This window comes from Triturus cristatus, chromosome 1_2 (assembly GCF_964204655.1).
Source record: "Triturus cristatus chromosome 1_2, aTriCri1.1, whole genome shotgun sequence".
Lineage (NCBI taxonomy): Eukaryota > Metazoa > Chordata > Amphibia > Caudata > Salamandridae > Triturus > Triturus cristatus.
In genome coordinates, this window is record NC_140580.1 from 537205369 (window position 1) to 537223463 (window position 18095).

Here is an 18095-nt window from a genome sequence, read left to right on the forward strand (position 1 = left end):
AAACACAGGGGTGAGACGTATTCTTGTGAATATGGCGTATCCCTGCTATTTAAAAATGTAAGAGCGTGGCACTGCAAAATTTGGTGCATCTCCGCGCTCACATTTGTTTTGTAAATATGCCCCACTAATTAACTGGCAAAATTGGAATAAATTATAAAGGGTGTAACAGATTAATTTGCAACTCACGATCCTGTTTATTTGTTGTGAATGTGCCGTTAACTAAGATGAAGCACATTGAAGTAGCTGATGAGTGATAGTTCAATGGGAAAACATGCCCAACACAGGCCCAGGAACCAAAAACAGCCCTGGAAAAATACTAAAACCTGCACAGTCACCTTGGTCCCTTTGCACTATCTCTCTGTTTCCACCCAACCATGTTCTTGCTCTCCTTCTCTCCTCTCTCTCTCTCTCTCTCTCTCTCATTACTTTTTCTCTACCTTCGCCATCCCTCCTTTTCCGTGTCTCTCTCTTGAAGCCTTCCCCTGCCTGCTGCAATTAACCTTAGGGAACTGGGGACAGTGAAAGATGTACCAGGAAGGAGCCTGGACTTTCAAAACCACCACCAAGAACTCCAGCCTCCCGGGAAATGTCTGGTGGAATAAAACCTGTCCGGCCCTTCACCGAAATACAGCACAGATTGCCTCAGAAATAAATGGAGAATATTGCACCACGTTTAATATGCCACATGATGCGAAATAGTAAGCAGTTGAAAATGAACACAGAGTAAAAAAACATAAAGAGCACCGCGCCGCTCTGTTTAGAAAATCCTTCCCAGGGCGGGAGCATTCCACCATCAGGGCAACATATCACTAGGTGAATGAAAAACGACTGATCATATTGCAGAGGATAGTTTGCATCAGCATGTGTTAACGTTGTGCTATTTTACAAACAAGAGTGGACACGCAGCCCCTGTTCACAAAAGGGACCAATTGTTGTCATTCGCCTGGGCCCCAGAGAGGTTCTGCTGTAAAAGTTAATCCACTCTGAAAGGTCAGGCTGGCTCACGAGGCGGGCCCACTAGGACAGGGAGTGAGCGGGTAATTACTCTTGTGCAGATTATATCCTTCCTCAATGCGCGTTGAAACAACCCTCGTCAAAGTACTAAAACACTGAATTAACGTCTCTCATCGAGAAACGGAGAGATAACGACGTAAAATGCCAAGTCTGACGTATGGCTCCATCCTGCTCACAAATGTTTAGCTTTTTGTCCTTTGGAATCAGTTCAAGGCTCAGATATTTTTCTTTAAATTTATGTATGCCTGCCCTGCGAACCGAAATTTCAGTATACTCAGGTCAATTTGTCTGTACCAGAGTGCAAATTTTAATATTTTCCACCACATGGAAGGATTAGCACGTGTAGCTTAACAAAACAAACAAGCCAAGGGCCATGCCGCCGGAAGGTCACTTTTTGTGACGCTCCTGTGGCGCAGGAGCTTGCTCCATATTTACGCGGCAGCACTAAGCCACTTTTTTGGGCTTAATGCTGCCTCGTAATTATCGTTCCCTTTAACACAGTTTTCTGCGTTAAAGGGGCATGCAATGGGTGTTGCTGGTGGCGTTCCCAGCAACATCCATGGCTTTTTCACACTGCCCCAAATTTACGAGAAATGGTAACTCTGAGGCAGTGGCAAAAACGTATGCCTCCCCAGGGGAGGCATAAGGGAGGCACAACAAGAAGAAATATCTTTATTTCTCCACGTTTTTCCTTTTTCTATGTGTGCTGCATTCTGAAAGAGGAAAAAGCCTCTTATGATTGTTTTTGTGCAGAGAGGTTTCCCTTCCTGCACAAAAATAAACATCCCTGCAACGCAGGCACCCATGCACAATGGTGCAAAGGTGCCTGTGTTGGTGCACGGCAGCCCATTGTGCGCCGGTGCAGGGGGAAAGGACAGGAATACACCAAATCTGATACCTTGCATACCTGCCCTTTTCTTTTGCCGTAGGGCAGCGCAGCAGGAAGGGCTACAGCCCTGACCTACGGCAAAACCTCATGAGTGAGGCCCCAAGTTTTCTTAATATCAAATACAAGAGAGTCTTTCAGCATGCTACTTACCCTCAGAATATGCCTTCATGCTCATATGCACTCGTATTTCTTGCTCCATACAACACAACACAATTACTATTTGCCCTCATTAGTGTGGTAAGTCTCATTACACACAGTTTGCGTCAAGTTGCTCTGCCACTCATTTGCCACTGAGCCTATTTTTATGTCAGCACCATGTCTGAAGAGCTCTAGCAGCAGGTATGCTATTTTCTAACCACCAGTGGGAAGATTACTGTGCTCTTTAAGATGAATTTTCCCTCACCATCTTAAGTTAAGCACTGCCACGTATATTAGGAGTTTTCTCAGTGCCACAGTTTTCACGGCGAGGCGGCCAGCACTATGGTGGTGAGGAAACAAATGGGACCCTACAGGACCCCCTTGTTGCCTCAGGGCCACGGGGTGCCTGCATGGGGGGCACAGGTTGTGCCCCCCTGTGTGCAGTTACCCCCTTTCCTACACGGCATGGACTTTATAATTCATGCCATGCAGGAACGGGCTTTGGCATTCCCAGTGCCTTATTAATAAGCACCGCCATCGGAATACCAAAGGACCACCTACCAAACCATGAGATTACTCGTAATCTGGTGGGTGGTCGGCGGTCAAATTTGGCGGTCCTGGAGTGGGGTGCTGGCGTGGCGGCCCACTCCATGACTGCCAAACTCATAATCAGGCCTAAGGTATGTAAGAACATGTAAAACAGTTCTACAGAAGTTATACTTTACATACTCCAAAATGCCTTTGTGAATAGGCCACTATGCTTCTCTCAGACAGTAAGCCTCAATGTCATGGTACCATGCCAAGATAATGTGTCAAAGTGCATTGACGATTCCCACTTTTGATGATTTGGAATCCAGATCTTAGAACAGAGCTCCAGGGATCAGGACAGTTACGCCAGAAAATAGGAGGCTTTTCAGCACTGGCCTCGCATGACAATTAAATCTGACTTCCAAAATGCTGTTCTCTTGAAAAACAAATATTCAGTATAATTTCGTAAATAGGAATTGCAAGCACCTGGCAATAATAGGGCATAGTTGGTTTAGATTCTGCACTTATATAATATACAAATATATTGTCAATAGTCATTTGCACAAATTGTATGCACAGATTTAATCCAAGACATTCTAATCTGTTCCTTCCGGTCCAGGCTACCAGCATATGACCATATACCAGAAACCACCAGTGTTCTTGTAGAATTCTGCAATGATACATGCCGATTATGTCGCCTTGTTATTGATGGTAATCTACAGGCGGACATATTGCTCTCCCACCCCGCTCCCTTAACATTGAGGAGTAACTTGTAATACCTACAATCATGATAGCGCGTGTAACATGCCCACCCTAGAAGCTAGTAGGCCCATCTTACCTTTTCATAGTGGGTTTCCATGCAGAGGAAGATGAAGTAGGCAGTAGCGCACGCCAGGCAACCTTCCAGGTAGGAGCTCCCGCCAATTTTCTCAGCTTCAATATAATAGTTGTTTAGGGTTTTCACTGTTTCCTCAAATAGTTGCCTCTCAATCTAAAGATCAAAAAACAGATTGGGACAAAGTCACATTCAAGCCTGTGTTTAAAATGGTATTTCCGTCGTTTGCCTGGCTAGATGAGTGGCAATAAATATATATTTGTAAAATGGTTTATATTGAGTTTTTGCAATACGACAGAAACAAGAGCAGACAAGCAAACTCATACCCAGTGATGTATAGTACTTCTCAGTATGTCTCTAGTACCATATCTGATATTGTCTACCAAGCCTTTTTGTTGGGAAGATGCAAGTATTGACCAGCTTTCCAACAATACAGTTTTTTTGTACACTGGGGTTGTGGTCATCAGCCCCTTTATGGTTTGCCATGAAATGGCGTCGTGGAAAGTTAGTGGTTTTTGTATTGAATTGGGCTCTTGATCAGTGCATTGTTGTTTTTTCGATTGCTTTGGCCTTTGAATATTTCCCTCACTTTAGCATGGATGCCCAAAAAAGGCACATATAATTCTAATGCTTGTCTCCCTGAATCTAAACCCATTATCTTTGTTCCGCCATAGAGGATACATTAAACCGTCCATGCGTTTATTCACATTTTTCTCCCCCAGCTGAAGAAACTGCTTTGCAGGGATATTTTGGTCCTCAGGGATGTCGTCATTGACACAGCACAATGGAAACAGACATTACAATTCAGCATGCAGGGAGCTGAGGGGAAATGATATGCAGTCGTTTCAGGGTGAATTATTCTCGCAGCTCTCCTGTGTTGAATATGCCCTTTGTGTGTGTTACACTTCAGTTGCCATTCGGTCTATTTTCCTCCCGGGCCTACTCTTCAACGCTCTTCTCTTTCCTGGGGGAAAGCACAGGAACGAACGTATGACACTTTTTATCCCTAGGAGAGTAATATTATGTGTATCTGTGACTGTGTTTGAAAACTTGTCTGTCTCTTGTCTAGCATTTCCTTGCTTCTTCTGCCAGTGGGCACGTTTACTGTGGGATGCAAACTCAAACTCTTCTCATATACATTTCCAGGTTATTCTTCAGACATAGGTCGAGTTTTCATATCATTATAAGATTGAACAGCTCGCTGCGGGGTACTGTGGTTTTAGTTTTAGATTTCTGCGCAATTAATGAAAACTGGGTGCTTTAGCCCTTCATACCTTGGCTTCCACCTTGCCTTTCTTAATCTCAGCAAGACCTGCTCAAATGCTTTGTTGTCTCTATCTGTTCCGGGTTTGATAACTAGCCATCTTTTTCTTGTGTCCCAACCAGGAAACAGTGTTCTGACTGGATGACTTGTATCTTTCCACCACAAACTTGAGGGAACTTTTTTTTTGTTTTGATGTAAGCGTTCCATGGGAGTGCATGTGATGTCCTGCAGTCTCCCTCTTCTCCTCTGCATGTTTCTAAAAGAAAAGCCTATGCTTTCTGCCCCTGTCCTCTTTCCAACCCTATTCTAGGTAATTTTTTATATTTTTCTTTCTTGCGAGGACCCAGTGCCTGCAAAGAGCTAACGGGCTCCTCATTCTTTCATTCCCCAACCCCTCTGCTGCCCACCCTGTTCCCCATCTCTCTTGTAAACAACTTGTTTTAGATATTTTTTAACCAGTGCCTGGCAGTTGGAAAGTCTAGCCAAGCTTCTCACTTTTTCATGCTGTACATAACTTGTTTTAACTTTTTTCACGATTCACCATGTTAGATTGCAAAATTAACATGCACTGGCAAAGCCGATAGGTCTAGACTTCCAAATATTGTTTAATGCAAGCATATGTCACAAAATAAAATGGAAAATTAACCATGCATGCTGCAAATGTGGCTGCCATATTCTAATACATGCAGCAAATGTGGCTGCCATATTCTAATATTAAAAAATAAATTAAAAAAATACATTTACTGTGCTGTGCCACTTTTCTAGTGAGTTTATTTTTTTTAAATAGTCAATTCAGTTGTGCCATGCATTGGATCATCAGTATTTTTCGAAGAAACAAAAATAAATCACCATCAAACTAAACACTCAAATTGCAAGTAGCTAAGTTATTATAGTGTTACTTAAACACTTTATTGTAGCAACTTCAGAGAGAAGACAGAAATATATAAACATCTAATTGTGCACTGTTAGACCTGGCATCCTTGGCGTGGGTTTCCCCTGTATTTTTGACTTTGTCTCCTATGTTTTTACTGTGTGTTGGACTTCGTTTTTGAAGGTCTAGATGCTTTCAGCACTTTGCCACTATGGAAATGTACCTTATTAGGAGTACACTGGTGCAGGGTCACCCTTTTGTCCATGGGTTCAAAGACCAACAAATTAGAGATCAGCACTGGAGTAGGAAATAAATAACAAGTTTATTAATCACTCATGAGTGGGACCACATCCACACAGCACTCTCAAGTGCTGCCTGAGGTAGTACACTGAAGTCACAGAACACAGGGCTTTTATATAGGTTTTTTACACTGTAAGCATGTGAACAGAAATAGGGAGAACAAATTTTAGAAATAGTTTTCAGCGAACAAGGGCAGATGAATAACCACTAGGTCAGCAAAGTGGGAGGGGGAGCAGGAGTGCTTGTGGCAGCAGAAAATGATTGACAGTTAACATCTGAGACCAGGTGAACTGGCTGCTACAAACTCTCTGCACATACATTGCTTTTAGCTGAGTCAGGAAGTCAACTAGAATAGATACCACAGGCAGAGTGGAAAGATGAAAAAAATACGAAGGAAACTTAAATGGACACCACAGCCAAAATGGCTGTTGCTTATGTCAATTAAAATATTACACGTTTTCCACACCACTACTGTTCAGTGCCAAAGCGCAAGTGCTCCCTCTGTAAATTTCTGACATGGATTAGTGCTTCCATAATTGGCTTATTTGGTTTACTGTTAAACCCCTAGCACAGTGCACGGTGTGTGCCCAGGACCTGTAAACCAAACGCTGCTAGTGGGCTTGCAGCACTGATTGTGCCACCCACACAAGCAGCCTTGAAAAAGGTTCTCATGCCTGCCAATGCAGTGTCTATGTGCAGTCTTGTACTGCCATGTCGACCTGGCAAGTGCGCCCACTTGCCAGACCATAACCTTCCCTTTTCATACATGTGAGTCACCCCTAAGGTAGGCCCAAGGTACTCCTGTGGGCAGGGTGCAGTGTATGTGAAAAGTAGGACATGTCCTGATGTGTGTGGCATGTCCTGATAGTGAAATCCTGCCAATTTCGTCTTTCACTACAGAAAGGCTATCTGTCCCATAGGATAGAATAGAAGTTTATTTATAACATCTTATAAATATAAATTCCCATTGGGACAAGATAGGAAGATAATGTTTAGGATGCCTGAACTCAGAATCTAAAGATGCATCTTTTAGTAAGGATTATATTTACATTCTGTGAAAATACCACTTTTAGAAAGTAGGTATTTTCTTGCTTAGCCATCCTGTGTGCTTCTGCTGGTTTGTGGATTGACTGTCTGGCTTTGGAGTGACATGGTCTGGGGATGTGTATTCACTGTAGACAGCCACATGGCGGTTGAGGAGTGTTGTGCCTTTCCTGGATGAGTCAGGGCTGGACTGAATAGACCTATAGACCTAGACTGCATTTAGAGTAGGGAGAGGAGATTACCTTTCACCTGAATGGGCCTGGTTTGCCTTACACAATGCTGTCTCCACCTCCTGCCGGGAAGCTGCACCAGAGAGGACAGAACTGTTTTAGTGAGCACAGAGCCTCTCTGCCACAAGAGGACACAGGCATTTTGACTCAAAATGTGGGGCCTGAACCCCAGACTTTTATATTACTTCTGGAATTCAAGATGAACCTTTGCCAAGGAGAGGAGCTGGAGAAACTGAAGGAGAAGTACTATCCTTTGCTGTGTGTTGTCTGAGGTTGGCCTGCAGTGGCTGTTTCTGCCAAGGAAAGTGCAAGGACTTTGCTGTCTGCTGTGTCCCCTGCTTGAAGAAGATCTCCAAGGGCTCGAAGTAGAGCTTGCCTCCTGTTTTGAGGTCTCAGGGATACAAATACCTCACCACCAGCTCTCCTCAACTTCCTTGCTGGGAGTTCTGATCTTCCAAGAGGTGCATGTGACTGTGCTGGGCCTCTAGAGGTTGTGCCTTCTGTTGGAGGCTGGAAATGTAACTCAACTACGAGAAGCGTGATGCATCCGCACCTATTTCCGATGCATTGCCGAAGAAACCTACGCAGCGTCTGCCCGTGGCTGGATTAATCACCACACACCAAATCCCGTGCACCGATTTCCAAAGTCTGAGATCACCACATCGATTCCGACGCAGGCCCTGGTGTACAGCTGCAAGAACCAACGCATCAAGGGACCGTGTCCGGAGAAACCAACACTGCGCAGTTGCCGCCACCGCATTGAGAACCGACGCATCCCCAATCTCCATGCATCGCACCAGGACGCCAAGTCTATGAGAACGCTGGAGCTGCAGTAAGAAACCGACGCATCACCTCCCTGCACACCAAGAAACCGACGCATCACCTCCCCTTCAGTAAAGAACCGACGCATCAGCTGCCTTGCGTGGCAGTAAGGAATCAACGCATCAGCTTCCCTGCGTTTATTTTTTGTTTATGATTTTGACTCATCCACGGTACTTTGTGTGCGAGTGTTGCATCTATAGTTTGCTATGGACAGAACTGTTTCTACCTTTTAAAAGTCATATTTTGATTACTGTATTGTGTATTTTTGTCGTTTTGGTCTTGTTTGGTTTAGATAAAGATGACCTATTTTTCTAAACTGGAGTGGTGTCTATTTATAGTGTTTTCACTGTATTACTGTATGTGTGCACAAAGGGAAATACCCATTACAATGACTCTGTAATGACTCGCGTATTTTACATCGCTGGAGGCTTCACACCGCATGCTTTTACATCGCATGCTAGTAATGCGCAGGCACATTTAAATCGCTACCGTTTACAACGCGAGCAATTGCGACGCTAAAACTCGTGCGTATGACGGTTGAACTTTAAATCTCTGGCCGAATGGAGACGAAAATGTCCCGTGCCAGTTGTTTTGCATCTTTGCTAAACTGACATAATTTTGAGACAGAAAGTGGCATTGTTTCCTTACACTTGGGGATGTCAGGACAGGCGCATGTCTGCAGGTGGAGGTTGCAGAATAATCGTGCTGCTGTATTTTGCGCTACCTGCAGCTTGATCAGCACGCGTGGCAGTTGTTATATTATGGTATCTGCTCGGCACTTGCTACTCAGTGGCAGCACAGAAGAATAAAAACACACAGGTTTTTAGTAGTTTCTTTAAACTTGGGGATGTCAGGACAGGCGCATATCTGCAGGCACACACTATAGAAACATAGGAAGCCCTGAGGAAGGCAGCAATCCGCAACGGACCCTCACACTGTCACCAGTCCTTCCCATAAAACAGCGTGATGAATGTGCAAGTCACCATCTCTCCTCCCAAAGGAAAAAGCGTCTTAGATCATAGTTGTCACTTATCTTACAGTCTACTACATGTGCATGTGACCGTGCAGCATAGGGAAAACAGCAGTTGTAAATTCCCAGCACAACAGGCACTAATGAGAGTCTATCAATTCAACAGGGACAGATAGGCTTTCTAACCTATTGTAAGCGGAGCCCACCAGTACATGAATTACCACTTGTATCCAACACAAGATAACAGACAGTGTCCAGTAAAACACTCAGTGCAAACATATCAATTGAGCAGGACACGTCTAAATGCTGTCTAGAGAAGAGTGCATAAGTAATACTGGAGGTTTATGTTACCAACAGTCAGACCTGCCAACTTGCACTGTGGCACCGAGTGACAGACGATATTGGCTCACTTCACTGTCGCCTGATGAAGAGCAATCAGAACCGTAAGGAGCAATCCTGAGTAAACTTGAGGATGGCTATTGCCAAACGCAACACTGCCAGATTGTGGGAAGCACCCACAGCATCATCCCTTCGAGATTGGAAAAAAGATATGGATTGATGCATGGTGGCCGATAAAGTGGTCTACAAAAGTAGAGGTTGTCCCAGAAAGTGGAAACAGTTCTGGGGTAAGTGGAATGTCTACCAGGGAAGACCTTGTATGGCCTTCTCAATAGGACGAGTTGTGCTGAAAGCCTAAGACTTGATAACTTTGATGATCATGTTGACGGGACAGGGCGGGGGAGTCCTGCCTAATGGTGGAAATATGAATCTGCATGTTGTATACCCTGTTGCTATCCTGGTCTATCTTGGTGTGTTTGCAGCTGAATGCTTTTTTGTATCATTAATAAAACGATTTTTTAAAAATGTTACATTAGATGGCATAGTGCTTATTTTAAGTTGGTGTATATGCCAATCAGAGTCAAGCACGAGGTCTGGAAAGGCCGATCTTCGACAACCCTCGCCCAGCAAGACGCTTTTTAAAACAAATAATGACGTGTGCAGCAAGAAATTTTCATCTCTTGTGTGAAAACATGTTAAATAAAGAATCGAATAGCAAGCTGAGGAGTGCTAAGTAGCCCTTTGACCTCAGGCACTATTGCGTTCCAGACTAAATAAAAGTGCATACTCATTCACCACAAAAACACTCCCTCTCGCTATTTTACAATGACGTGGAAATTATGTTTCCTCAAAAACTTCCACACAAATTTGAAGGGCACAGGGTCCATTTAGTTTTCGTTCAATTGCGATTAAGAATAAGGGCTAGGAAAGCCACTAGGTCTCGCCTTTGCTGCTGGGCACTGGCGCTATTGATCCATGTTTTGCCTCCTGCACAATGCAGAGCAGTAAAAAAAAAAAACACGCACGGACAGTCACGCGTTGGGGAGGATGTGGTGTTTCGGCCCAAGCTGCCAACTCGAACACTGAAGATTAGTTCAACTCTCAACATTGGCTCAACATCCAGTGATTCTGGAAACTTAAACACTCTGCGCCTCTCAAATGTATGTCACCTTGAATAATGTATAACTGGTGCTCTTGTAATGGGCTCCAATACCTCTGGGTCGAGTTTGCGCTACACAAAACTGCAACAACAAAAAGTCACAGTACAACGCCTGGTAGGAAAGGCAAGACCAACTGGCTTTGACTGTGTTTACTTAGTAAGTTGACAAGGAAGGGATTGGAGATATCCCAGGTTAGACCCGCCTGTGAGTTGCCACAGAAGCAACACATCGTCAGCATGCACACGTGTGTACATAGCACGGTGGAGCAGAAACTGAAAAACCGACTGAAACCCATGGATCATCATCTACGGCGCAGGGACCGCCTTCTTGGCTTTTCATCACAGCTGCTGAGCGTAGGTGTCTCCGCTCTGTAGTGGACGTGTTCTAATGACACGCATCAGAGGACACAAGGGAGTTCAGCTACTTCGCACCAAAGTTGACACTTTTCACATTCATGGGGGTCCAGAGAAAAACTGCGTGTTAATGATCTCTCAATTTATTTGGGCATTTATTTACGTGCGCTGCATAATAGGTAAACTTGGAATGTTTATAACGACAAATTAGTATTCAAAGCTTATTTGTGGGAAATAAATTCTGAATTCACAGCATCTGTAATTGTAATGTTTGTCCTGCATTCGTCCGTCATGGGTAAGGGGGGGCCGCAGGGGGGGGACGCGATGTTATGATGTTACGACGTCCGATGTTAACGTTGGCGAGGTTTCATACTTGGCTATAGGCAGCAACGCATTCGCGTTGCAACGGCGCACGATGTTCTAAATGACGATGTGATGGATTTCGCGATGTATTCGCCGCATTGTTAACGCATGCGATGGGAGCGTGTGCGATGTATCGTCATACATCCGTGCACAAATGCTTTACACACTGCCTCTGAGATAAGCCTGTCTGCTTATGCCAAGCTACCAAGGGGGTGAGCAGGGGTTATTTTAGAAGTGTATCTCCCTTTCCCTGACTAGTAAGAAGGTCCCTACTTGGACAAAGGTGCAAACTTTTGCCAAGTAGGGACCCCAATTTCTAACAAACACCCAAAGGACAGGCTGATGAATTGCTGAAAGTCAAAGTCAGCATAAAAATTTAATAAAATAAAACACACTTTGAACCAGCTTTACCATGGAAGAGACATTAACTAGTTTTAGCCAGATGTGAACAATGTGCACAGGCTTTGTGCAATCAAATTGAAGGGAGCCAATGGGTAAAATGGACTGACCTATTGTCCCATTCAGAATGCTGCAAGTATTGGGAGCAACATGTGAATTACAACAGACCAATGGTTGAATACCTCTGATCAAAAGCCCTTCTCTATGCATATTCTGTATGATTTGCTTGGGAAAACAATAGTCTGGTAAAAATGCCAAAACTCTTTCAAAGGCCAGACCTCCAAATGGTCACCTTTTGTTTGTGATGACGAACACATTATGACGTGTACACACATGAAACTGAACAAAAAATTAATAGCAAAGCAAATAGCTAGACTTTTAGAGTCAAGACCTATTAGCTTTTCCAATGTTTGTTTATATTGCCTCGTACCTACAATCTGAAAAGTCTTCACTTTTAATTTCTTTTCAGATATCCTTCCATCTATAACCCCTTCAGGCCTTTTGCAAAGCACGAGGTGCCCTCATGTGTATATAAAAACGTGGAAAAAACATCTAAAACTTTGGGGAGGATTATAAGAGCTAGTGGCTGAGAAACATGAAGTAACAACGAGGAAGTCATCTGTGGTTCACTTTCTACTTGTTGAGAGACATGTTGGCCTACGTATTTAAATTCTGGTCAACAGGTGATCACATGTCTGATCTGTGGGCAGTTCACAATGTGCATTCCTCTCCATTCCCTTTCTGCTACCCTATTAAGGACAGAAGCCACAATAATGGAGAGAGAGTGCAGCATTTTTCTCATGTATAGTCCTATGGTTCCCTACAAGTCTCAGTGTCAATGCACAGTTTTTCTCAATACAGTCCTACATTTCCCTGCAGATCTCTTTATCAATATTGAATCTTTAAAAAAAAAATCATCTGAATGTGTTTATTTTACAAGGTATGGATTTGTTGTGTGACATTATAATTTATCTATAACGTATTAAACAGAATATCAACCAGTACCACAGCTCTTCTAGGATATTCCCAAAAGGTTGACACCATTTACAAGACTGAAAATAGCACAGAGGAATCTTACATTGCAGCATATCATATAACATATGCCGTTTTTGAGCCTATACGTGGAATTCTTACATTAAGGTTCAGATCTCTTGTTTTGTCTGGTAGTAGACTTTTGTAACGACCACAAATTGTGTGCATTAAGATAGTTGCTTTCTGAACTTTAAGGAATATTGCTGTGAGAGGTTAAATCCCTTTTGAAGAAGAATTTTGTAGCAGTGCTAGTATGGCCGAAGAACACAATGATCATGGTGGAAAAATCACAGAAACAGATTCTCTGGAAGTGTTCAGGTGAAGCCAAGATATTTTTCATAAATTTTTTAATGAAATGCACTGTTAATAAATAAATGTGTATATCTGTATATTTTGCTGTTTAATGTCACACAAAAGTCTGAGTGATTGCAGAACATGACCTGCCTATATTGACACAATGGACATTTTGTTTGCTGGAATTTGCTTCTGGAGTAGAGTGGTTATGTTTTAGGTTGTGGCAATGCCATTACATTATATTTGTATTTTTTTCCTTACTATTCCTTGGCATTACCTCTAGCTCTCTCTTTGATCCAATGTTTTTCTTTCTTTTATTTTTTAAACTATATGTACCTTTCTTAAACAGGTTTAGTTTTCATTTAGTAATCTGTTATAAAATTATTATATCACTAGGCTTATTATTACAAAAGTCAGGTCAGGGTGACGGAGGTATGGGAAAGGTTTATTCATATTCTTCTAGAAACATTATGATTCAGAGGAGCTGAGTACACTTGTTTTATTGTTATAGGATGGTTGCTGCAGATTGACTTGTGGGTCGGAGTTCTCTATTTCATGAGAGGCAGATGTTGTCTGGCTCATTTTGAGTTACACAGACCCTTTTTATGGAGTAAAACATGCATCAGGTGCAGCACAGATGAGCCAATATCATTGCCCACAAACATGATTTCCCACAACATCTGTGAACTGAAGTAAATTCACCTTTCAGTAAATATGTGTTTTCCCAGTAAAAAATATATGTATCAAACATATAAATATCAAAATGAATATTTCTTTATAAAGCGGTAATAAAAAATAAAACTATATACTACAAATGCATACACAACATTAATTGTAACTATTTGTACATGTTGTTTCATACATATTTTGTGGTATTGTTATGCAGTTAACACACTATGGGGCATATTATCAAACAGCAGCGATAATTATCGCTGAACGCGCCTAGCGCATTTTTTACTAACCCTAGCTATCGCTGGAATTCATTGCCATGCTAGCGCTCTATTAACAACGCTTAGCGCATTGGCGAAAAAAATTCCAGCGATAGTGTGGAAATGGGCCAACATCACTGGAAAATCAGCGATGTTCACTGAAAAACGGCGAAAAGCTTGTTGATACGACCTTGTGGTCGTAACCCCATAATCTACCTCCCATGTTAGGTATGCCTAAGTCAGGATTTTAACAGATGTTAGAATCCTGCGTTAATGGCGCGTTAGCGCGATTATGTTTATCGCTACGCCAGACGAGGCCTCGTTGTTAATATCACGAAGCTGTGTTATCAATATTTTCCAATGAGTTTTTGTCAGGCACCCTACTTCGCATCTCATTAGCGATGCAATGGGATGCATGATGAAAACGTGCGCTAAGACTTGGAAACACGGGCTAGCGTGCCCTTGTCAATAATGCGATGCAATTATCGCAACATTTCGGCCGAAAACGGCCGCTAAAGCGGCGATAATGGGCTTGATAATATGCCCCTCTGTGTATTGAATATTACGGTTAGACCAGAACCAATTGATCATTACAAGTTCATTAACACTCCACTAGCAGAAATGGTAAGGGTATTATATTTTCTTCGCAATTTTAAAAGTAGAACTTTTTTGCTGTCAGTGTTTAAAGCACAAAGTCCTTTACATGTAGAGATTGTAATAAATATGTAGCTGTAATATAAATGTCATATACTTTATTTGCACTGCTAATAATTGTGAGTATGCATGTATATGATATTCATATATTGTGAACTTACTCAAAAGGAAGTGGAGTGCAGTACACGATTAGAGGCAAGAACACAATCAACGTGCATAGGCTCTTCAGTTGTAGTAACAGAACATTACAAATTGTTCATGTTCATGTATTCTTTAATGATGTGAGCATTATACTGGTGACTTGCTTGTTCTGATTGAATCAATGATGTTATTCTCCAGAGAGGGAGCAAAGATGATAAAGCCTATGTAAAATGTTAACTATCTATTACATGCCTTTGTATAAAGGTTTCCTATCTATGGGTGTGATAAAAGCTATAATATGTTCAGCTTGTTTGCCTGATAAACTACAGTGCAGGTTATAATGGCCTTCTAAATGATGAAGGTGAAGCATGCTGTCAAGGGATCCATTGAGGAGCTGTAAGCATGTGTTGATGTTATCATGCTTCTATCAGGGATCAGACATTCTGTGACATGTAAGAATACCTAAATGTAGGCCAGTATCGCATTTCCATCCAAAAAGATGCAAAAGCATAAGGGCTGTAACATCAGTTCTGAAAATACTACTTTTTAAGAAGCATTTCCACTTTCTTAACATTTTGTTAGAAATTATGACTGGGAGTTGGTATTTATGTTATGCATGTTATAGATATGTATGTCAGTAACGGAGCGCCTTTACAATATTTTCTCAATGAAAGCAAACATTAACAATGCTATTAAACGGCAGCTGGAAACAAGAAGGGTATGTCTACAACACAAAAAGGATATTGCTAAATATTTCGGACACATTGTGAATCATCTTGAAGATAGGCTCCCAACACTGCAGCAACAACTACTCAGCCACTTCCAACATAAGCTACTCAAATGAGGAATGTCCAGCATCTTTCTAGAAGCAACATGCTTGAGGACACAAGTGTATCTGACATATTTGGAAGAAGTTCAATGAATGTTGAAAACAATAGTCTATTAAAGTAGATATTGAACAAAATTTGAATGGTAAGCAAAGACAGGAGAAAACAATTCGTAAAAGATTTATCTATGACCTTCAATTCTTTCCTTATTGCCTGTTTATAATTATCTACTTGTATATTTAATGCCTGATTCACAAAATTCATTTTGGAGTACTTCAGTAGTACAATTTACTTACTACAAAATGCAATTCACAATCTTGCTGATGGAGAGCTCTATTTCTACCTCTTCATCTCATATCTTTTTCTTTTTTACAGAGATTACCACGGTGGTGAGATCTCCATGCATGGGTCTTTGCAGTGAATGCGGCAAGGAGCAAGGGTAGTGATGGGGAAATGGAGAATATTTACTACAAAATTGTTGAGGTTACTGGAACATTAAGGACTGTTTTATGGAAGGCGAAACACAAACTCACATAAGAGTAAGACCACAGCAAATCAGACAACACATTTCTAAATGTATTACACCCTTAATAGTGTCAAAGTAGGCTTACATGTGTTCCAGCCTTGCATGATCAACCATTTAAAGTTTTTCTAATGAGCGTGAGTAGTTTTTTAATTAAATTATTGTTTAAAATATTGATAAATTAAATGAAAATTTAATACAAATTATTTTATAATGGAATACAAGTTGAGGAGGTAATTCATTTGTGATACATTTTTATCTAATCACTTCCATGTTAATATTAATTATTTCTCAACATGTTAAATTCATATTTTACTTAAAGAAATGGAAATAATTTTTCTTTTTAAAAATATCACATTTTTTATATTTTCCTATACTTTCCTAGAAAGAGATCTCTGCCTGAGTGGTGGAGATTTCTAACACTATGGGGAAAGTTAATAATAGTAACTTTACACTCATGATTTCAGATGTAGGAGGCCCCAACCCGTCATAGGAGGAGTTGGAGACATATATGTCTATGGACAGCCATAAATCTCCACTTAGAAATGCTGAATAGAAAAAATGCTGATTGCTACACCTAGGTGCTGAAGGTGTAGAAGTAAATTTACACATGAGTAGAGCTACACATGTAAATTTTTGAAACAGGTCCATGGCATTTTATAAGAGTGTGTGAGTTTAATTGCAAAGAAAATTGTTTGTTACGAAGTTGTCAGTTTTGCATTATTTATACAGTATTAACATTATTGTACAAAATGGTTTAAAAATGTAAATGACTTTACATTTCAGATATTTCATCACTTAAAACATTTTTGACGTAATAAAAAGTACATTTGAAATAATATAAAATAATTGTACACATATATCATTGGAAATAGGTATATATTCACCCAAGTATTGCACATTATGTTGATATGGGACATGGGGGCACAAACAGTATAATATAGCCACAGAGTGTAACAGTACACCCTATTTAGCGACAAATGTCAATAGTGAGTGAAAGAATACTTTATTCAGGCATTTAAGTTAATTAAAGTGCCAAACAACATGTATTAAAATTGCATCATTAAAATGTTGCAAGAAAGTAAGCAGTGTTTTTATTTACATTGCAGTCATCTCTTGAAATAGAGTTAGAGGAGTTAGAGCTGCGGATAAGGCTCATATCATACAATTTAAAATGCAGGCAAACATTAACATGGGTAGGCATCAAAATCATATCTGAAACTGACCCTAGCTCACAGTTTGAAGTTCAAGTGATTATTATTATAGGTAGACACCTAGAGCATGGCCTGCGCTGCATCTCTGGTGTCGGTCTTTAAAAAGGTGAAAATCTCAGATAGAAATGGGCTAGGTGATTTGATTAATTATTCATGGTTACTAGAAGCGGGACTAAACATTATTTCAATTTAGAACCTGCCACAGCCCAAACCATAAAAAGTGTCACAAACATATAAAAGTTCCTAACCTTACAGTAATATCAGTGTCTGTGGTCACCCTTTAAACAAAAAATCCAGACAAAACATAAGTACAAATTGAAAACAATTGCGTCTCATGGATTTCCAGTCTTTTTACCGCTAGCTTTAAGAATTTAGGGAAATTACAGTTCAAGGTGATGTCTGTTGTCATAAGATGATTAAAAAGTACTCTTAACAACCCCCTCCTCTTGTTCAGCAAACCTGGACAAAGATATGTTATCTGAGTATTGTTTTGCTCCCCCGCTTTGCAGTCTGCTACGAGCATTTTTAGTGTTCCGCAGCCAAGGCATGGTGTGAGCTAGACATTGAGTCGAGAAGACAGTGGATGTTGTTTTTGATGTTGGTCTTTATATGGGCCCATTTTCTTCTACATTTCATCATGAATTTCCATTAGTGATCCATCCTTTTCAGGCAGAAATGAGGACAATACTTCAAATATTTGAGGTGCAGACATGCATAACTTTAGACACTCAGTTGACTCCTTCATATCAATATGGAGTGTTAAAAGTCAACTTTTGATTAACGCAATTATTTGTCCATGTGCTGTGGATGCTGTGATCAAAATTTTAGACCGAGCATGCAGGCACTCATATGAATGTCTGTATTTTTGGCATCCCAAAATACAGACACAATCCTTTTTATGCATCAGATATACTGTGAATGCCTTTGGCAGCACAATATATCTGCCAAAATGGGGCTGTCAG

The 18095-nt window shown here is 41.1% G+C and overlaps 1 protein-coding gene across 1 annotated transcript in view; it reads right to left on the reverse strand.

Annotated features, from left to right (window-relative positions):
* The window catches only part of GOLGA7B (golgin A7 family member B), a 177396-nt gene that overhangs the window by 18123 nt on the left and 141178 nt on the right, over positions 1 to 18095 (reverse strand). The window contains exon 3 of the mRNA XM_085606346.1: positions 3408 to 3560. Within this exon, the coding sequence (XP_085462472.1) occupies positions 3408 to 3560 (153 nt within the window). The remainder of the gene's footprint in view (positions 1 to 3407; positions 3561 to 18095) is intronic.